This window comes from Agelaius phoeniceus, chromosome 30 (assembly GCF_051311805.1).
Source record: "Agelaius phoeniceus isolate bAgePho1 chromosome 30, bAgePho1.hap1, whole genome shotgun sequence".
Lineage (NCBI taxonomy): Eukaryota > Metazoa > Chordata > Aves > Passeriformes > Icteridae > Agelaius > Agelaius phoeniceus.
Window position 1 is genome coordinate 4,803,605 of NC_135294.1, and position 21,624 is coordinate 4,825,228.

The following is a 21,624-nucleotide window of genomic DNA, read 5'->3' on the forward strand; positions in this document are numbered from 1 at the left end:
GCCAAACCTTCCATGAAATATAATAAACCTCCCTTGCCTGAGTGTGAGCATGAAAGAGAGGGTAGAAACCTCCAGCTCTTGGGTTATAATGTAAGTGCTTTTGACACACATAGGGATGTAAGGCAGGAGTGGAGTGTTACCAGAGACCATTATCTGCAAATTCCTGAATGACCATAATCACATAGTGGTGTGTAGCCTTAAGGGATTTGTGTGTATGGCTTTTCCTCTCCTGCTGGTGTCCATAGAAGCCTTCAAGATTTGATTAAATGGATTAAAAAAAATTCACAGGCAGAGGCTGCTTTGTGCTACCCCATCTCTTTCGTGATACTTGGTGTCATACACACACCAGGATGTTCCAGCCAGGCTTGACCACAATTCTTGAAGTGTCTAAATGCTTGGGTTTAAATTTCTGGGGAGAGAGGGTGTTTGGTTAAGATAATTCTTTTATTCAGATCACAGAAAACACAGCACTGCCTCACCCATATTGCAACAAATCTGGGACAATCATTCAGCAAAGAGTGGGTTTGTGGTTATTTCCTCCATGTGAAAAGGAAAGAAAGGGAAGACATTTCAGTGTAGCTAACATTGCCTCTTGTGATGCCTTGCTTTTGGAAAAAAGAAATTAGGATCGTGGCTTTAGAGTTTCTGCATGTCTTGATCATTGTTATTTCACAAGCTAAAAATATAAAAAAAGGTAAGAATGTGCATTTCAGAGTTCCCTTTGGTGGCCAGATGTAAAGCCAGCGATGTCTCCAAAGAGAAGCTTCCCACAGAGGCAGCTGAGCAAGCAGAGCTGGCAAGATGGGGAGGAAGTGAGTGGGCTCAGTGTGCTCAGCCCATCCATGGGCACCCTGTCGTGGGTGGAAGGGAGTGACTCAGGGCCAGTGACCCCCAGGAGGGTTCATTTTGCTGCAGATAGCTGAGCTTTACCCTGCTTCTCCTTTGAGAAGGCTCCGAGGTGCAGAGGATGCTGTGACAGTGCCGGTGGACACGTGTGACAGTCCTTTTTGTAGAACAAGGGGAGCTGTTGTCTTGCAGACAAGTTAGGCTTTAGGAAGGGCAGAAGGAATGGGGAGAGTCTAGACAGGAAACACTTACAGCATAGGTCTGGATTTCAGCAAGGGGTGTAAGAATTTTCTAGGAAATATTTCTGTGGAAGAGCTCCGTAACCTGATCAACATCCAACATCCCCCGTGAAATACCAGAGGAAACTTCATGAGCTGCTCTGGCCAGGTTTAATGTTATCCAAATATTCCAGGTGAGCAGTACATCCAGAGGAATTTGCTGCTCTTGCCATGATCATTGGTCATCTCTTCCTGCACCAGCACAGCAGGAGAACCCAGCAGGTCTAAACAGTGAGAGCAGGGGAGGGAGAGGTGGAAAGAAAAGTCCCAAGGAGTGGTGCCTGTGGAAGAACAGCTGGCCAGATGTTCCCAGGTGTTTTGAAGATGAAGCACCACTGAGGCACTCTTTGGTGTTTGAGGTTTGGGAGGAGCTGGAACTTCAGGCTCCACAGAAAACATTCCTACATTTAGAAGGAGACTTGTTATCTTTGTGGTTTTTTATAAACCTCTAAACATTTTTAAGTGGACTTGGATAATATTTGCATAGTGAAAGTGAAGGAGGTTTTTGCTTGCAGTAGTCCAAAGAGTAAATCCTACTTCAGCTGTGACCTTAGTGCAAAAGCCAAGTGCACCAAAAAAAAATGCTTTTCCTGGTGTGTCATTGCCTGGAGAAATCCTCCAGCAGTGGTTCTGTTGTTTTGAAGGACATATGTAAGTAAGCCAGGTCATGGAAGTTTCTCCTCAGACGCTGCTTGGCAAACTCCTGTATGATTCTGAAAATAGGATCTGGAGAGTGCAGATTGAGCTGGCAGCTGGTACCCCCAGTCAGATGGGATTCAGGCTCCATAAGGACTGGGATAGCAATCCCAGTGATCTGAGCATGAGAGAAGTATCTGTCAGGGATAAGTGGCTTTGAAAGGATGGTGCAAAGTGTTCTGTTGAGGTGGAAATAATTTCTGTACCAGAGGGTGAAAAATGGGGAGCAGGAGCATGGGTTAAATGTCAAGTGAATCAGGTGTGTGCTCTCTGTTTTGAGGGTGAGTTTAACCTGTGGAGATCCATAAACACACACAGCATGTGTGCCTTGGTATGTGTGAGGCCTCACTGGGCTGCTGTGTCCTGTTGTGGGGTTTTTGGGGTGGTGGAGCCAGAGCAGCCTGATATGGACAGGCAGAGGTGTAAGGAAATACTGAATGCTGCTGCTCCTTAGTTGCAGGAAGGGAGATGCAAATATTACAGCAGGAAATCTAAAGGTGTGGAGCTGGAGGGAGGGGGGTGAATGGCTGCCCTGCTCTGGGCTCAGAGTGCAGCTTTGGAGCTGATGGTTGGGTCAGGAATGCTCCATGTGGAGCTGTCCTGGCTGTGTAATGCCTTTGGCACTTCTGGTGAGCAATCCCCTGCCAAAGTGTGGAAGCTGACCTCAGCTGTTAATTGTAATCAATTGATGATAACCACAGTTAACTTAATGAGTTTTGGTGTTAGCAGCTGACCTGCTCACATGCTGCTGAGTTGTTTTTATAAAATTAGCTTGTTTTGTGGTGTAACATGCCACAGTATGAAGTTTCCTCTTTTTAATTTTTTTTTTTCTTCCGTTGAAGAGTGTATCTTTGACCTTCCTTGGGAAGGAGTCACAGCTCAGGAAGGATGGTGATTGAGGGGAAGGGTGAGCGAGTAAGTGGATGTAGCTGTGTGCTCTGACTCTGTCACTGAGCCAATGGGCACACCAAGGTCTAGCAAGACAGGGGCTGCAGTCTGACCTTTGCTGAATGCAGATCTTACCTGGCAGGCACCTCCAGAACACCTGAACACCCCCAGAGGTTCCCTCAGTGTCTGGAGAGTCATTATGGCTGTGGTGTGTTCTGGTGCTTTTCAAGCTCCTGCATGCCTGTGGAGCATGCATGGAATTCCTCTGGTGGATTTGGGGTGGGGAGGGGAAGATGAATCACATCTTCCTAGTTGTCTCCAGTGCTTGGTAATTAATGGTAGCCTTTAATGAGATCAGATGAGATAACTACGGTCATGGATGCAGTGGTGTTCTTCTGATCAGAAATAAAATCTCAGAAGGAAATGGGTCATCAGCATGTCCTGTCCTCAGCAGTGATGTGGTGCAGCTCCAGCAGCTGCCAGAAAGCACCTGACTATTACAAGTCCTGTAACTTGCTGAAAAATTGATTACAAACTCAACCTGGCCTTTGTAGGAGGAGATTGTGGCAGCAGGGCTTGGTTTTCTGCTTGGCTGCACTTGTCCCTTGGGTGGGGTTTTTGTTGAACTGCTCTGTGCCCTCTCTGATGGGCTCTGTGCCCTCTCTAAGGGTTGCTGGGGATGTGTGAGATGCTGCCCAGGGCACTTGGCATGGAAACAGCTGCTTTGGGAAGCGAGGGGCAGTGCTAGGGACATTCCTGCTGGAGACTCCCCACCACCTCCCAAACCAGGGTGGTGAAAGATGGGAAGGAGGGCACAAAGTGGGGAGAGAACTGTCAGAGCACTCAGAGACTCAAAAGTTGGCCTCTTTCAGTGCTGTTGCTCTAAGAGGATCCTCTTGGAGTTGTGCTCTTCCCAGAAATCCCTCCCAGTTGTGCCTCATGTGATGATTCACTGACTTGTTTTCTGCTTCCAAGCTGCTCTTGGGCAAACGTGTCAGTCCCAGGCACTGCCAAGGCTGGCTGTGCCCTGCTGTGTGTGTCACCTGTGAGCCTGCAGAGCCTGGCCTGGGTGTCCCACCCCTCTGCTGAGGGTGGGAAGGGCACTGGGGATGGGACAAGGGCAGAGCAGGAGCTCAGGGCTGGCTGGAGCGCGTGCTGGGAAATGACAAATGGACAGAAGTGATTGCTGCAGTATGTGCTTTTGGTGCTTCATTCCAGGGAAGGAAGCAGCCCTTCCCTCCCTTGTTTTCTGGCCAGGGAGGTACTGACACTGTGTTCTGTAGCCAGTGAATGTCAGGGGCTGTTTTCAGGAATTTTATCTCTGCTTTTTTAATAGTCGACAAATACTTTTGTAGTATTGTATGTCTACTTTAATACTTTTAATGTAGTATTAGTTTAATACTTTTAGTACTTTTAGTGTCTATTTTTAATACTTTTAGTGTCTACTTTTTAATACTTTTAATGCCTACTTTTTTTGTTGTTGTATTGTACTATGTCTACTCTATTAGCAAATAAATACCTTTTTGTCTACAAACACCACAGTAATGAAAGTTGTGCTGCAGTGTGTGCCCTGTGTGAGTTCCTGAGAGCAGTGGGGCTGTGCCTGTGCTCTGGTGACAGAAATTCTGTGTGGCAGAGCAGGAGAGGGCATCTGAGGCCTCCTGCCATGGCCACGTGTGCTGTGACAGGAGGGAAGCTGGCAGGGATAGTGGTGGGAAGTGTGGGAATCCATAAAATCAGAAAGGTTTGGGAAAGCTGCAAAAGGCCTCAGAGACAGCAGAACTGTGATTAGAGCTGAGCAGCAGCCATGAGATTGGGCAGCAGAAAAATTATGTAAAATGTAGAAAAGCAAGGACAAATAGAACAATGGTCTGTGTATTAATGCTTGTCTAGAATAACTCCCTAAACTACAGAAAAGTTTATCTAGAGAGATATTAGGAAGTTCTAAGCTTAATAATGGAGCTCTGTGCATTGTGTTTGAAGGCTCACAAGCAGGGATTGTATTTGAAATAAGCAAGCATTGTTTAACCAAAGGTACCTGTGCTTACAGTGGTTGGATGGAACTACTGTCAGCGTGCTTTTGCTTTGTGGGATTGATCAAAACACTTATAAAGTGAGTTGTGACATTGAGTTCTGTGTCTGCTGGCTGGGATGTGAGCTGGTGGCATCTTCCCATTGTCATCACCATGGAATGAGGCTGATGCTGGAAAATCAAACAGCTCAAGGCACGTTCCCAGCAGTCCTGTCCTGTTTGTGATTTGTGCACAGCCCCTGGCTGGCGATAGGAAGAGTGTGCAAGGGACTTGCTTTTCTCTTGGGATGCCTTTTTGAGTGCTCCCCAAGGGGATGATGATGATGTGTGTCAGCTTCCAGGGAGGGGAAGGCATCTCCTGAATGCCACTGCAGCCTGGTCCTTTCTGGGGAACCCCTAGCATTTCAAGCCTGCCCATTTTCCAAAGGATGGAGCAGGCCTCTCATGGAGCTTTGAGCTCACAGTGCTGTCCTGCAACTTAGAGAAGCCAGAGGCCATTTGGACACGGAGTGTGAGGTTTGGAGTGCTCAGAGGGGCTGGTTTTAACTGGATGCAGCATCTCAGTCCCACTTGAGAGATTTTGGAGGGTCTTGGACACCAAACACTTGCTCACCCAGACATGGTGATGACTTCTGGAGACAGACAGTGAGGATAACTGTTCCCTTCCCCCTGCCTTTGTTGGGAAGCTCAGACTCCTCTTGATGAGCTCATTGATTCCCTTGCCATGAGCCAGGAAAACGATTTCTCTGGAATATTAAACTATTAATAATATTAATATTATTAATATCAATATTATATATAATAATAATAATAATAATAATAATAATAATAATAATAATAATAATAATAATAATAATAATAATATTAAACTATTAATATTAAAACTATTTCTCTGGATGCTGCCTGATGTGCCTTGGCCAACCTCCTGATTCCTGGGTGAGTGGCTGTGAGCCAGGCACCAGGAAGATGCCACCACTGATGGGAAAAGTAATTTGCATGCACAATTTATTGTTGTTTACATAGTTAATATAAAACAGCTGGCAAAAACTGATAAAGGGAGCTTGGACTGTGGACTTGTTTGGTGCAGGGGATCTGTCTGATACTATATAAAGGGGTCTGTGACAGCTTCTTTGTTGCAGGGATTTGTCTCACCTCAGTTGTTTTGATGAGGCCCTTGGGAGCTCTCTAAAAGCATAATAAATAGTAGCACCAGCCTCGGGGCAGGAGTTTGGCTGTGCAGGGCCAGGCTGTGAGGCTCAGCTGTGCCCTGGGCAGAGCAGGAGCTGCTGGAGCTGCTTGAGAGAGGCTGCACTGGGGCAGTTCTGCAGCTTTGCAGCACAGAGCACTTGGTTTGACACTGGGCATCCCTTGCTGTGCTGATTCTGCTGGTGAAGAGTGGTGGTGCTGGTAAGCCAGTATTTGGAATGTCAAGATTTCAACTCAAAACTTTCAGGAAGAATTGGTGTCTCCTCTGCTGTTTGTGTGTTGTTTTTCTCTGGCCCCTTGCAAGGCGATCCAAGTGTGCCTTGCCCTGTGCTCTTCTGTGTGTGGACTTTTCCTCAGGTTGTGTTTTCCTCCTCGTGCTTCATCCTCTTGGTTGCTTTGTTTCTTTAGCCAATGTTTCTGTTCTGCTCTCCAGGTTTCCAGGAGATTTCCCTGCTCACTTCCTACGAAGTTGTAACTCCACAGAGATTGGGGAGAGAACGACGAGAAGCTTCCAACAGCTCCTCCGTACAGGTACTGGGCAGTCTGAGACAAATCTTCACTTTAGTGTCCATTTCCAAATAAAGTCCACCCAAAACTGACCTGGAATGCCTGTGGGATGCTGCTGGATGCACCTGGCAGCAGGGAAATGTCTGTCCTTGCAGAGAGCATCACCTCTGGCACTGCTGGGACAGGAGTACCTCCCTCCTCCAGAGGTCACAAGTTTCTCCAGTGGATTTTTGGTCTGGGTGTAAAACTTGCATCATGTTCAGTAAAAAAACTGTGTTGTCCTTTTCTGGTTCTGTCTTGGAACTTTTCTGTGGAAGTTTTAGAAGGACAGAATAAGAAAACCACATTTCTATTTTGAAACTGTTTCCATTTCTATTTTGAAACCATTTCCTTCGTGGGATTTTTTCCCCAGTCACACAGGAAGAGATGCTAAATTCTCAAGGCAGGGACAATTATAAAAAAAATTTCAGGCTCCTCCTTTGTTGTTGGTTTGAAAGACTCTTTTATTCATTAACATGAGTAAAATGCACCTTTCTTTATATTCAGGACAAGGTGTCATATGCTGTTGAGATTGAGGGAAAAGAATACACCATTCATCTAGAAAAGAACAAGTAAGTGATGAACTTCTTTCAATTATTCAATTACCCAAACTGTTGTGTCCAGATGAGAAGCTGGCAGGTGGCACAGGAGTTTTGAATCCTGGGCTTCTGTGTGGGAAGAGCAGGTACATCCCAGCTCTGCACAATGGGAAAAGATTGAGTCCTCGTGGTCCTGGCCATCAGCCAGAGATGGTTTTTGATTCCTGCAGCCCTGGGGAACCCCCTTCAGAGCAGGAAGCTGCAGATTACTCTGAGGAGACCCAGGGAATCTACAACTCTTTCCATTCACAGCTAAAAATAAACAAGCTGAACTGTACTTCAAGTAAATATTTTCACTTTTGTCTGGATCTTGTTTATTGTTTTAGTTCTGTGGGTTTTCCTGTCTTAGTAGCACAAGGACAGTAATAAATGAGGAAACGGACTCTCTCCAAGGTCTGAATGCTGACACCTCACAGCTGATACAGACTCTGTCTGTCTGTCTGTCTGTCTGGGGTTTAAGGGCCACCTGCAGCACCAGCACATGGTCATTTACCAGGCCACTGCTGCCCTTGTGATAGAAACACAACTGTGCAAGCCCTTGGGGAGCTCCAGCTGCCACTTGCCAAGGCCCTGACCCTCAGAAATGTGGGAATTCAGCTGCACCACATCAATGGAATTACCAGGATGGTGCAGCAGTCTTGGTCGTGGGAGACTTTCCAATGCACTTCCTCCTCAGACTGGGGAGGAAAAGGCATATGCAGCAGACTGAGGGCTAGAATTTTTTTTTTCTGCTTGGAAACAGGGTTTTAGCACAATTTAATGGGTTTTGCTGCTTGTTCTCCTCTCTGAGGTGAGATGGTTTGTTTGATTTCATTAGCAGTTCTGCCATTCTGGTCTCTTGAATTTTGCTGTGAAAATATACTGTTTCTTTGTTAATTTTTGAGGATTTTCCTTTTTAATGTTTCCTTATTTAATTTCAATTTACACATTTGTCACACTTTTGATTAGGGCCATCTTACTGCTCTGTTCCAATGTCACAGCCATTCCATGAAATTCCTCTTGTATTCCTTGTCCCCTGTCATTGCAGAGAACTGCTGCCCAAAGATTTCACAGTTTATACCTATGACAAGGAGGGAAAGTTGCAATTGGAATATCCAGATGTCCAGGTAGGACTTCCTTCTATTCATACTCTCACTGAGGGTGACTGGAACAGAGCATTTGTGGGATGAGGGAGCTGGGATTACAAAAGGAAAGTTGTATTTTCTGCTGGGCCCCCTTCAGTACCCACTGCCCTCTTCCTGGAGAGAGTCCTTAATTTTAGATGAGGCTCTAACCTGTGAAAAACCTGCATTTTCTGCTGTGGAGGTGGTTGCTGTCTCATGAGAAGCTGCTCCTCTGTACAAGGCAGTGCAGCTCTCAGCTGTTGGTGTCTCATTATTGGGGTGCTGCTGTCCTTGTCCCACAGCCCAGTGCAGGGCAGGTGGCTCTGGGTGCTCTGGGGGCTGAAAAGGCAACTTTGCTCTTTTTTGTTGCACACAATGAGCTTCCAGATCAGTCCCTGAGGCACAGTGAGCTGTGGGTCACTGGCCCATCCATTCAGCAGGGATGGATTTTAGGAACTAAAAACTCTGTGAGTCTTGACAGGTGGGAGCTGCTGGAGAGGAAGCACCAAATCTGAAGGACCTTTGGGAGGGATGGGATCTGTGCAGTGTTGGAGTCACTCCACAAAAAGCTTTGCAGCCCTCATTCTGTACAAGCAGGCCTGATGTGTTGCCTTTGGAAATGTAGAATTGAAAGCAGGTTGTGTGGTACAAAATGCAAGAGAGCTTTGCTAATGGTTTCACTCTTAGGGATCAGTGTGGTTCCTTTGAAAGGGAAGTATTAGTCATCCATGATTCATAGGATCTTGTTCTTGAAAATAGAGCACCTGAGTCAAATGACTGTTTGCTTCCTAGTTCAAAAGAATTGCTGAGAGGAAAAATGCTTTTTCAGCATTAGGTCCCAGAAGTCACACTGGCCCTGAACAATTAGCACAAACCCTCTGTGCTTTCTGCATTCCTTGCTGAGCAACAGGAGACAGAACCTGTATTGTAGCCCCCTCTATCAATGTCTAAAGATGCCCTTGCCAGAGGAAATGGGGTGTATTTCCCTATGCTCCCCCTTGTCTGCTTTCCAGAGTTTGTATGCCCACGTGTCAGGGCTGCATTGTGCAGCACAGCTCTGGCTGGGGGGCACAGCAGGTCCCTCCTCCTGCTACAGAGAGGTGACAGACAAGCCAGAACTTTCTGCCAGAAGACTGAAGGGTAATTTGGCCCAAATCAGGAGGGAGGGGCTGGCCTCAAAATATTTGAGGCAGGGTGGAGGACAGAACAGGAGAGGGATAGCCTAGGTCAAATCAAGAAATCCAGATGTGGTAAATTGAACTTCATACATGCTGTGTTCTTGAGTTGTGATCACTGCTGGTCAGTGGCAGCTCAGAGGTTGCCCTGGCTGTGCAGGGATGCCTGAAACCCCTGATAATGCAGCCTTGTTTTCCTGCCCAGGATCACTGCCACTATCAGGGCTTCGTGGAGGGGACCCTGGATTCCCTGGTGGCTGTCAGCACTTGCTCAGGGCTCAGGTAGCACAACTCCTCCTTTGTGTCCCTGCTCTCACACTGGGGCTGCTGAAGCCAAAACCCACTTCTGCTGCTTTTGTCTGTCACTGGCTGCACTGAGCTGCCTTGGTGCTGGTGTCCTTTTATTCAAGGAGTTCACAGATATTTGAAGTACCATCAAATAAGTTATTAATGCAGATTGTTACCAGAATGCAGTAAGTTGGTTTTGATGCATATTTGCAAAATAACTTAAAAAATAAGTTATTTTTTAACTTACACAGATAGTCATGACAACTGTACCTATTGCAGAAGTGGAATGTTAAACACTAGTCTCCAAATTTTACAAAATTGGCCCTAAACCTTATGCACATCAAGTTTGATGGAATTGTTTTCTACTTTGGGCTAATTGCCATTTATTGTGTGCCACTGATTTTTTGCAGGGCCATGTCAGGCACCAGAGTGGCAATAGTGTATTTGAACTAAAAGACCTGTGATGTAATTCCTAGAGCATTGCAGAGCCTTACACAGGTATTTAATGTCCTGCCTTTGTAAGGCCCAGCTCAGTGAAAGGCCTTTGGAAATGTAGAATTGTGAAGTGTGCTGGTTCACAAGAGCTGAGGTATAGGCAGGCTTTGGTTATCCAGTAAAATAAAAATGATGGGTTACTGTCTTCTCTTCTGTGCTCAGTGCCAGATTTCTTACACGCTGCCTTATTTTAGGGGTTTGGTGACAATAGGGAATGTCACCTATGGGATTGAGCCCATGGATCCCTCCTCTGGCTCTAAACACATTTTATATCGACTGGATAATGTGAAGAAAGAGCCCACAGGGTGTGGAGTAACCACTGCAGGCCAGGAAGGGGAACATGCAGAGGGAGAGCTCCATCCCAGTATGACCCAGCTGCTGCGGGTAAGTCCTCCCCAGTCCCACACAAGGGGTTTTGTGAGTTCATGTAAGAGTGTGGAAGCAGCTTATCAGATTTCCTGGGACTTAGTGCATACCTAAAGCTTTATGATTTGGGGAGTTTGCTCTGCAGGACAACTCAGTTTCTTCCCCAAAGCAGCCACAGTCTCCTCCTGCTTCTGCACATGGCAGTGAGGGTGGGGCAGCTGATTAGAATATTCCCAGAATCTTTTTGGGGGACTTCTAAGGGCAGGAGCATGACCCTCATCATGGAGAGGCTTGTTAACAAAGTGCTGCATCAGGAGCCAGGAGAATATTGTCATGTTTATTCCATCCTCCTCATCATCATCACCATCCCAGTAGCAGTTTGCTGTGAAGTCCCCCTTATCCTTCTATACAGGAACAAGATTGAAATGAAAGCAGCAGAATGAAGAAATGTTGTGTTTCACATCCAAGTCATTGGTATTTGCTGGTAGAATCTTGCTGCCCCTTTATCTCAGTGTGTGGTGACATTTCAAAGCAAGCTGTGCAGAGGTGCCTTGCTTTTGAAACAAGGGGAGTCTTTGTGCAGCTGAGTTTTAGTGTAAAACACAGAGACTCTCATTGCATTGGATTACACTGCTTGGCTTTGGCACTGTGTGCTTTGGGTGTGTCTCAAACCACTGGTGGTATCAAGGGAAATAGGACAGTGTCATGAGGGTTTTTTTGTTTACACTTGAACTAATAAATCTGAAGTTGTCTAAAACAGTTTTGGGTTTTTTTTTTTTCCCAGAGAAAGAGGGCGGTCCTGCACCAGACAAGATATGTGGAGCTGTTCATAGTTGTGGATAAAGAAAAGGTGGGAGTTCTGTCTGTTTTTTCTTTTTCCTTCTCTTCAGGAGTGGGCCTGGAAAGCCCTCAGATTTCATTACTCCCAATTGGATTGTTGAAAAACACTTGACAATTTACCCAAGTTGTACAAATATGCTACCCTGGAAAGGGCTAAATGTGTGCAATGCAATCCTCCTCAGAAAAGAAGTCAGCCATCAGACAGGGAAAGGTTCTGTTAGCAAGGAATCTCCTGATGGAAGGAAAGCACGTGGTAAAAGCTGCCTTTGCTGTTGTCTTTGGAATACTGAGCTGCTGAGCAGTACCAGTGAAGATGTTGCTGAATTGGTTTGCATTTTCTTGGAGATTTGGAGCCAGGCACAAATGTTCTGTTCCTTTTTCTAACTGTTGTCTCTATCTCTTCTCTTCATGAAGCTAAGTTTCTTTGTCTTGCAGTTTGAAGATTTTGGGAAGAGTGAAACAGAAGTAAGAGAACACATGGTGCAGCTGGCCAACTTCCTTGACAGTGTGAGTAGGAGGGATGCTCTGCCTTTTGGAAATGTCCACCTTGGGGTCTGTTCTGGTACCACTTCGGGGAATGCATCCCCGTGGAATCTTTTCCATCTCTAAATCCATCTGCACTTACCCACCTTGAGAATTAGTTTATGAAGCTCTTCCAAGCTGTGCTACATCCAGCAAGTGACAGGGACAGATTGTTGCAATTATTGCAATTCTTGTGTCTGTGTAAAGGCATGTTTGGAGCTCCACTATTTCACGTGATATTGGTCAGAATTGAGACTTCTTTTTATTTCTGGTTGGTGTTGTCTGACAATGGAGCCAGTGTGGCATTTAAGCATTGATCCTGTAGCTAATGAAGGTCTGAATCACAGGGAAAATGCATTCTGGTGGTTCCAGTTGTGTACTAGCTGTGAAAAAAACCCTCAAACCCACACAGAAAAGATGGGTGCTTGCAATAAGATCTATAACACCAGTGTCACTGTCATGTTTTCTGAAAAATCCTCTTTGCCCAGGATTTTCTCCTGGGAAGCTGAGAAGCCTCAGAGAAAAAGGAAAACAATAATTATCTGATTTGCTTCTCCTGTGTTTTGCTGTTTTGGAATGTGTTTGGAGATTGTTTATCCAACAGGTGATTGTTTCATTGGTTTCATGTGAATTGTTTTAATGGCCAGTCCTGGTCAAGCTTTGTCAAGGCTCTGGAAAGAGTCACGAGTTTTCATTATTATCTTTTTAACCTTCTGTCTGTATCCTTTCTGTATTCTTTAGTTTAGTACAGCATTCTTTAATATAATACAGTATCATAAAATAATAAATTAGCCTTCTGAGAACATGGAGCCAGATTCACCATTCCTCCTGCCACAAGACACCCCACAAATACAAGACACCGGACACTTGTTTTTGTCTGTAGCTATTAACAAATATTTCTCCTCTTTTTCTCCCCAGATGTATGTTATGCTCAACATCCGCATCGTGCTGGTTGGGCTGGAGATCTGGAAGCACGAGAACATCATCAGCACTGATGGGGGAGCTGGGGATGTGCTGGCAAATTTTGTGCAGTGGCGAGAGAAGAACCTGGTTCTGCGGCGGAGGCACGACAGCGCCCAGTTCGTCCTGTGAGTGCAGCTCCTTCCCTCTGCTCCCAGTCAGAGGAATGGGGGATTTGTGTTTGCAAACAAGCTGTGGGGCTGCTGGGAGATAAAAGAAACAATGGGAAGGGTTCCACGGATTGATGAATGGAAAAAGAGATTTGGTTTTACAAACAAACTTTAGGTTTGATGATAAATGAAATTAGACATTGAAAGGTGAAAGAAACAATGGGGAAGAAAAAGCCCTAAATTCAGTAAGAATTAAAAATTAAAAGGGAGGGTTATACATTAGAGGGGAATCTTTAGGATCAGGTGTTCCAGGAATTGTACAAGTACAATTTCTCAAGTACCTCAGAAAAGGGGAAAAACCCCTAAATTCAGTAAGAATTAAACATTAAAAGCAAGGGTTATACATTAGAGGGGGATCTTCGGTATCAGGTGTTCCAGGAAGTCTGGAACAAGTACCAGACTTGTAATACAAGTACAAGTTTCTGAAGTACCTCAGAAATGGGGAAAAACCCCTAAATTCAGTAAGAATTAAAAATTAAAAGAGAGAGTTATACATTAGAGGGAAATCCTTGGGATCAGGTGTTCTGGGAAGTCTGAACCTCTCAAGTACCTCAGAAATGGGGAAAAACCCTTAAATTCAGTAAGAATTAAAAATTAAAAGAGAGAGTTATACATTAGAGGGAAATCCTTGGGATCAGGTGTTCTGGGAAGTCTGAACTTCTCAAGTACCTCAGCCAATGGGGAAAGAGAGAAGGGAAATGTGGCTGGAAATTGGGATAAAAAGGGAGGCTGTGTCCTCCAAAAATTGCTCTCTTCAGAGACCCCAGGGGATGCCCCATGGCCTCTCCCTTGATTGGAATAAAGTCAAAGGACTCCTCTTTCTCCTTTTTGGACATAAACCTCTGGTGTTTGTAGATTAATTTTCCTAACACCAGGAAGTTCCTTCTGTCCCTGCCTGCTCAGCCCAGGGCCTGCAATGCCTCCATGGCTTTCAGCAGCCTAAGTCAGGAAATGCCTGGCCATGATCACTGGACCTTAGAAGCCCCTCTTTGCCTTCAGACCCTTGTTATTTCTCTGTAAGCCTATAGGATCCTCACCACTGGATAGTTTCCAAAGCTCCTGTACCCTATAAAAACCCCCACTTTTGCCCAGTTTGGCAGAAGAGCTGTCTCTGAGAACCTTTGCAGAAGATACCAATAAAGGCATCTCTGTGGAACCTCATACAGCCTCCTCCTCTCTCTCCCTGCCACTTAGCAAGCTAAAGAGCTGAAATCACTAATGAGCTGATAATCACTAAGAGCTGAATGCTTGCTAAGTCTGGAGTCTGCCTGAGGGGCCTGGACAGGTTGGGCTTAATTGGACTTCTCTGTCTTGGGCACCCACGGCAGAGAGACCCCAAAACACCAGAGCTGCCTCACAGCTGTAATGCCTGTGCTCCTTACATGCAGAGGGATGATGTGGAAGAGGCTGAATTTCTCTTGGTTTAAATTCACAGAGTAGAGGAATCTCGAGCAGCCAGCAAAAGCTTTAGTGGTGCCATTTGTGCTTGCAGTGAGTAGCAGTGCTCCTGTGTTAGCCTAGGGAAGCTGGAGCAGCAGGATTTGTGGCCCACAGGCAGGAGTGGTGTGCTGCTATGGGCTCTGGGTGTGTCTGTACAGACAGATGATGGCCTCTCCTTTCTCTTCATGACTGCAGGAAGAAGGGTTTTGGTGGCACAGCTGGGATGGCCTATGTGGGAACAGTGTGCTCCAAGAGCCATGCAGGAGGCATCAACGTGGTGAGATTTCTTCAGTGATCTCTGAACGTGATTGAGGTCAGAGTTTGCACTCTGAAAATCTTCCTGGAAGCACAGTGTATTTCATAACAAAGCTGAAGTGGCTTAGTGGGGCTCTTATGTTGTCCCAAACAATTTCTGACACTTTCAGGGTATCTGGATCACAACTTCTCTGTAATCTTCTGCTCAGCTTCTCCTCTGCTCAGTGTGCAGTACTCATACAAGAGGATTTCTTTGTGTTGTTTTAAGCATCTCTGCCTCAGAATTTTGTGGGAGCTATGGGTGTTCTCAAATCTGTCCTGTGCTGTCTGACCTGCAGTTGTGACCTCCCTGAGCAGTGCTGGTTCACTCCATGTTTTATATGGAACTGCAGAGCCTTAATGAACCAAGCTGCTGGTGTCAGATAACTCACAATCCCAGAAATCTGCTTCTTTGGACCAGTGACAGAAGTGCTGGAATTTGCACATTTCAGGAGAATTGGGCTGGTGTGGAGAGTTCTAGTTTTTGTGTTAGTGTTGCAGCTGCTCTGGAGAGTGGAGGTTGTTGGGTAGTGTCCCAGAGAGGTTTCTCTGAGGGCTCTTACTGCTAAGCAAATTCCATGTGCTTGGTTGGAAATCCAGCACTGTTGCTCTGAGAATCCTGATAATGTAGAGCCAGAGTGGCAAAAGGGTCTCCTTGGCACAGAAGCAAACATTGACTTAGTCAGGATAAGCTCTGTGCTGACTGCCTTCTGTGTCACTCCTGTGCAGTTTGGAAGGATCAGTATCCAGATGTTTGCCTCCATCATGGCTCACTTTGACTTAGTCAGGATAAGCTCTGTGCTCACTGCCTTCTGTGTCACTCCTGTGCAGTTTGGAAGGATCAGTATCCAGATGTTTGCCTCCATCATGGCTCACTTTGATTAAGTCAGGATAAGCTCTGTGCTGACTGCTTTCTGTGTCACTCCTGTGCAGTTTGGAAGGATCAGTATCCAGATGTTTGCCTCCATCATGGCTCACGAGCTTGGCCACAACCTGGGGATGAACCACGATGATGAACGAGTCTGTCACTGCGGGGCAAGCAGCTGCATCATGAGCTCTGGAGCATCGTAAGTAGCTGACCAAGGGAAGGCAAACAAAGCTCAAAATGCCCTATCCACGTGCTTTGTTTTTATGGATTACTTTCAGCTTCAAATTCCCCTTGCAAAGAGTCCTGCTGTGCTTGTAATGAGGGATGCAAATGTCCCCCTTGTTCTGCAAACACAGGGGGCAGCTGGCTTGGCTCAGTGTAAAGCTCAGCTGGTTTTGTCCATTGCAGGGGATCGAGGAACTTCAGCAGCTGCAGTGCAGAAGACTTTGAGAAGCTGACACTCAACAAAGGTGGGAGCTGCCTGCTCAATGTCCCAAAGCCTGATGAGACCTACAGTGTCCCTTACTGTGGGAACAAGCTGGTGGATGCTGGGGAGGAGTGCGACTGTGGCTCTCCTAAGGTTTGTAGCTGTGTGTGTGTAACTTATCCCAGTCTTGTGCCCCCGCTCAGAGGGGACTGTTTGTGACAGAGGAGGGGATTTTGTGCCATTCACAGCCCTTGTGTCCTCAGGAATGTGAGAGTGATCCGTGCTGCGAGCCAGGAACGTGCAGGCTCCGAGCTGGTGCTGAATGCGCTTATGGGGACTGCTGCAAAAACTGCCAGGTAGGAGACTGGGCTGGTGGGAGGAGGTGGAGAAAAGGAGAGCATTGGCTTTGTCAGTGCATCTGTGAGAGGGACTTGTCCTGTGTTATGGATGGATAATGAGATGATTGGCTCTTACAATTAAAAGATAACTATTGTGTGAATATCAAGAAAAGCTTTAGTGATGTACAGTTGTGTTGTTGTGGTTTAGGTGTCCTCTGTTCTCCCCATAGTTCCCTTTCCCCCCTGTAGTGTGACCATCAGCGAGCCTGGGGTGTCCAGGACAGGTACAAAGTGTGGGATTTTGGGGGTTCCCCAGACAGAGGGGGGAATGAGAATCTGACTCCATGTTCTCAGGAGGCTGATTTATTATTTTATGATCTGTATTATATTAAAGAATGCTGTACCAAACTTTACTAAAGAATAGAGAAAGGATACAGGCAGAAGGCTACAAGATAATAATGAAAATCTCGTGACTCTCTCAGAGCCCCAGCACAGCTGATGGTGATTGGTCACTAAGTTAAACAATTCACATGAAACCAATGAAACAATCACCTGTTGGTAAACAATGTCCAAACCACATTCCAAAGCAGCAAAACACAGGACAAGCAAATCAGATCATTATTGTTTTCATTTTTCTCTGAGGCTTCTCAGCTTCCCAGGAGAGAAATCCTGGCAAAGGGATTTTTCCAGAAAATGTGATGGTGACAAAAAGAAGGCTGCACATGTGTCCCTTACCTGGGGCAGCTGGGAATGGAAAAGCTTGGGGGTGCTCAGGGGGTGCAGCAGGCAACACCTGAGCTCCAATCCAGTTCCAAAGCAGTTTCCAGTGATAAATGGCAGAGAAGAGCTGAGTGACAGACTTTGGGAAGGGCCAGGGCTGCTGATGCAGCCCCAGGGGTATAAAAGCCTGAGCATCCATCTTGAAGTTGTGGTATGCATGAGGGGCAGCTCCCAGCACTGCAGCTTTTTCCTTATGTAGCCCTTTGTTGTCTTTTTGTTAAGGTTTAATAAACCTTTTTAAACTTTCAAAGTGAGCAGTTGTTTCTCACACCTGCCCCCACGAGGACACACAGATCAGAATTCAGATCAGTCCCTGCTTTGGGGCATCTCGCTCTCTGCTTTGAGATTCCTCTTTTCTAACACAATTTCCCCTCCCCTCTCTGCTCAGCTCCTCCCTGGAGGCACAGAGTGTCGTGCCAGCACCAACGAGTGTGACCTCCCTGAGTACTGCAATGGCACCTCCCAGTTCTGCCAGCCAGATTTCACCGTGCAGAATGGGCACCCCTGCCACAACCAGGAGGCTTACTGCTACAACGGCGTGTGCCAGTACTACGATGCTCAGTGCCAGGACATCTTTGGCTCCAGTAAGGAGGGCACAGGGTTACAGTCTTTCTAAGAGATGTAACTAAAGAATACATGAAATATTGGTCTCCTCCAGCCAGGTGTTACAAGCTCTTGGAGGTTTATTTCACACCCAAGATAGCTCAGCTGCCTTAGAAGGTATAAAATCAACAGGATGGCTTCTGTGGTACTGTCAGAAACAAAAAGGTTTTATTAAAAGGCAAAATCACAAAACTCTTTACAGAGAAACATCTCAGTGCCAGGACATCTTTGGCTCCAGTAAGGAAGGCCACAGGGTCACAGTCTTTCTAAGAGATGTAACTAAAGAATACATCAAGTATGGGTCTCCTCCAGCCAGGTCTCATAAGCTCTTGGAGGTTATTTCACACCCAAGATAGCTCAGCTACCTTAGAAGGCATAAAATCAGCAGGATGGCTTCTGTGATAGTGTTGGAAACAAAAAGGTTTTATTAAAAGGCAAAATAACAAAACTCTTTACAGAGAAAAACTGAGCCAGGTGCAAGAGGCCCTCTTGCCCCTGGTAAAACACCTCACAAAAGCAATTTGTTTCTTTGTTCTCTTCTTTTTCTAGTGAATTGCCCAAGCAAAACTTTTTGGCTCTTATCCAATTAGCTATCCTTAAGTTTGAAGTGAAGTCCCCTAAGTCTTATGAGATGCCTTTTCACCTCATTGAAGAGAAAAACTTCTAGGCTTATTTCCTTTTTAAAAACCCAAAAGATAGTTTTGTCAGTCCATCAACAGGTGGCACATTCCTATAAATACACTAAGTTTATTTAAAATATATTTATTTGCTTGTCACTAACAGAGACCAGCTGGCTTTGGCAGAGTATTTGGAGCAGTGGTAGTAATGGTTTAGCATCATGGTCATGCATTCTTCCTGTGTTACATTTAGTTTTGTGCTGGGGATCCAAGTCATAATTTTGTTGCACTTACCATTTTCTGGTACAGTGGGGTTTCTGCTCTATAGGTCTGTAAAGAAATATCAAAAAATATCAGGTTAAGTAACTGTTTTCCTCAGTTTTTAAGCTTGCAACCTTGTAATTCTGCCACTGTAACCTCTTTAGTGTTTTGCCCAAGTTCCTAAGCTCGCTGCTGCAAACACTTGGTGTAGCAGGGTAGTTGCTCTGGGTACAGGAGATGCTGTGGGAGCTGTTTCTGTGCCTGGGTAACGTGGCTCCTCTCTCTGGGGCTGGGCTGTTGTTTGCAGAAGCCAAAGCAGCCCCCGACAGTTGCTTTGCTGAAGTGAATTCCAAGGGGGACAGATTTGGCAACTGTGGTTTCCATGGCCATGACTACAAGAAATGTTCCAGCCGGTGAGTTGAGCCCAGTGCATTGGGAAGTGCTGAAATGCATGTTTGGGAATCTGTATTTGGGTGCTGTGGTGTCAGTTTGGGGTTGAGCCCAGTGCATTGGGAAGTGCTGAAATGCATGTTTGGGAATCTGTATTTGGGTGCTGTGGTGTCAGTTTGGGGTTGAGCCCAGTGCATTGGGAAGTGCTGAAATGCATGTTTGGGAATCTGTATTTGGGTGCTGTGGTGTCAGTTTGGGGTTGAGCCCAGTGCATTGGGAAGTGCTGAAATGCATGTTTGGGAATCTGTATTTGGGTGCTGTGGTGTCAGTTTGGGATGTTACAGGGGAGGGATGCTGGGCTGTGCTGAGGAGAGGGTGTTCCACATCTCCTGTCAAGGACTGTGCTTTCCCTGAGTGATCACATATGGGAAGATGAGAAGCAAATCATCATGTTTTCCTTAATGTAGAGATTCCAACAGCTTACAGAAAGAAGGGATAAACTACTCTTGCAGCACTGGAATGAAGCCCAGTTCAGTTTTATTTGTCAAGTTGCCTCAAATTTGTTTTCAAGTAGCATCTTCCAGTAGAAAGGAAAGATTGCATCAAGCACGTGGCAGTCTGGTTCTCAGAATAAATTCAAGTGTCACTACAGTGTTCCTGTGTTGCTGTTGTAGGAATGCCATGTGTGGGAAGCTGCAGTGTGAAAATGTGAAAGCCATGCCTGTGTTTGGAATCAAGCCTGCTATTATCCAAACTCCCATCAGAAACACCCATCAGACATGCTGGGGAGTGGATTTCCAGCTGGGCTCTGATGTCCCAGACCCAGGAATGGTGAATGAAGGCACCAAGTGTGGTAATGGAAAGGTAATAAAAATTTTTTAAATTATATCCTAATGTAATAATTTGGGTTATTCATGGGAATAAAATTTTCAGCTGCACTGTTTCATGAATAGTTAGGGCCATTATTTTTGGATGCCTGTAGTTAAAATTTTCAGCTGCACTGTTTCATGAATAGTTATGACCATTATTTTTGGATGCCTGTAGTTAATGTGAAATGAAATGAGTCCACTGATTGCCCCCACTGCCCAGTACTGCACTGCATGTGCACCAGACCTTTAATGAGCCTTTCATTTGTAGGTGAAGCGAAAGAAATTGAGTTCATTGAGAGCCAGGAACTTTGCTCTGTCAATGAGCAGGAAGAGGCAGGCCCACACAAATGCCTCGAAGACAACTTTCAATTAAAATCCAACTAAACTAAAGAGTGCAGAAGCTTAGCCCTAGCAGAGGAATGTGCATTCCACTTGTCCTTACTGGGCACAATTTAATTGCTGTTCCTTTACATTCAGACTGGAGACAAAAGGCTCCAGTGCCAGCTCAGCCCCATGCTGAGAGGCCTTTTGTGGAGCAGAGTTTCTGCAGAGTTTGGAATTATCAGTGAGAGTGTGTGAGGCTTTGTGGCAGCAAGCACAGCCCAGGAGCAGGGATCTGGGCAGGCAAGGGGGCACTGAAATGCCATCATCCCTCATCTGTGTGCATTTCTGTTCCCCAGATCTGCAGGCACTTCCAGTGTGTGAGTGCCTCTGTCCTGAACTACGACTGTGATGTGGAGAAGCAGTGCCACGGGCATGGGGTAAGCAGGGAAGAGAGGTGATGAGTAACTTTATTTTTCTGTTTTGTTGAACTGTAAAACTCTCTATAAAATGCCTCTAGGCAAGAGAACCTGTAGCAGTGTCAAAAAAATCTTTGACACAGCTCTCTGCCAGGCAAGAATTCCCAGTTCCAGTATTGCTAATGAAATTTGACTCTGCATCTCACAAAGAAAAAAACAAACAAGTAAAAGCCATGGTGTGTAAGCTGTTGGGATAGCTAATCCTTGGAAGCTCTTCCTGAGCAGTGCTGTGTGTGCTCAGTCATGTGAAATCTTGGGATGCCTGGCCAAGGACTGTGGAGTAACTGGGTAAAAGTCTCCAGGCTGAGCAGCACGAAGGACAGAACAGGTCATGGCTGCTGCAAGCAGATTGAAATGCACAGAAATGGAGCTTACTGAGCAGAGTATTTGTGTTCTGGCACACAGGTGTGCAACAACAACAGGAACTGCCACTGTGAAGCAGGCTGGGCTCCCCCTTTCTGTGACTCCAAAGGCTACGGGGGCAGCGTGGACAGTGGCCCTCCATACAATGGCAAGTGGCTGTGAGGGCTGGGCTAGGCTGGGGCTGGGTGCTCCAGGGCAGCCCCACGTGTTGGTGAACTCTGGTGCATGGCTCTGCATGCACCAGGCACCTCTGGGTTTCACTGGCAAGGAATTCTGCCAGAGGTTTTGTGCTCAAGGCGTTGCACTTCTGTCCCGGGGTGCTGGGCTAGGGATCTGTAAGGATCTGGTTTAGTTCAGGGGATTTCTGCCACCTCAGAACAAAGATCCTCTTGGACTTCTCTGTATCCAGGCTTGGAAGGGAAGCATGATTTCTGCACAAGAGAAATCAAACTGACAGAGCTGGGGAGCTTGCTTTGCTCACTGAGGGTTTGAAGGTGAAATAGGAAGCCAGAGCCAAGCTCTAATCTGGAGAAAACTTGCTGTGTCCATGTGGAGTATATAAAG

General features: G+C 46.0%; 1 protein-coding gene across 1 annotated transcript in view; it reads left to right on the forward strand.

Moving 5' to 3' along the window:
- The window catches only part of LOC129131613 (disintegrin and metalloproteinase domain-containing protein 9), a 28,922-nt gene that overhangs the window by 1,914 nt on the left and 5,384 nt on the right, over nt 1–21,624 (forward strand). The window contains exons 2-18 of the mRNA XM_054650547.2: nt 6,380–6,477; nt 7,000–7,064; nt 8,119–8,197; nt 9,575–9,651; nt 10,347–10,536; nt 11,303–11,368; nt 11,794–11,865; nt 12,799–12,968; nt 14,646–14,727; nt 15,678–15,811; nt 16,021–16,192; nt 16,303–16,395; nt 17,546–17,741; nt 18,946–19,051; nt 19,703–19,892; nt 20,578–20,658; nt 21,103–21,208. Coding sequence (XP_054506522.2) covers nt 6,380–6,477; nt 7,000–7,064; nt 8,119–8,197; nt 9,575–9,651; nt 10,347–10,536; nt 11,303–11,368; nt 11,794–11,865; nt 12,799–12,968; nt 14,646–14,727; nt 15,678–15,811; nt 16,021–16,192; nt 16,303–16,395; nt 17,546–17,741; nt 18,946–19,051; nt 19,703–19,892; nt 20,578–20,658; nt 21,103–21,208 — 1,977 coding nt within the window. The remainder of the gene's footprint in view (nt 1–6,379; nt 6,478–6,999; nt 7,065–8,118; nt 8,198–9,574; nt 9,652–10,346; nt 10,537–11,302; nt 11,369–11,793; nt 11,866–12,798; nt 12,969–14,645; nt 14,728–15,677; nt 15,812–16,020; nt 16,193–16,302; nt 16,396–17,545; nt 17,742–18,945; nt 19,052–19,702; nt 19,893–20,577; nt 20,659–21,102; nt 21,209–21,624) is intronic.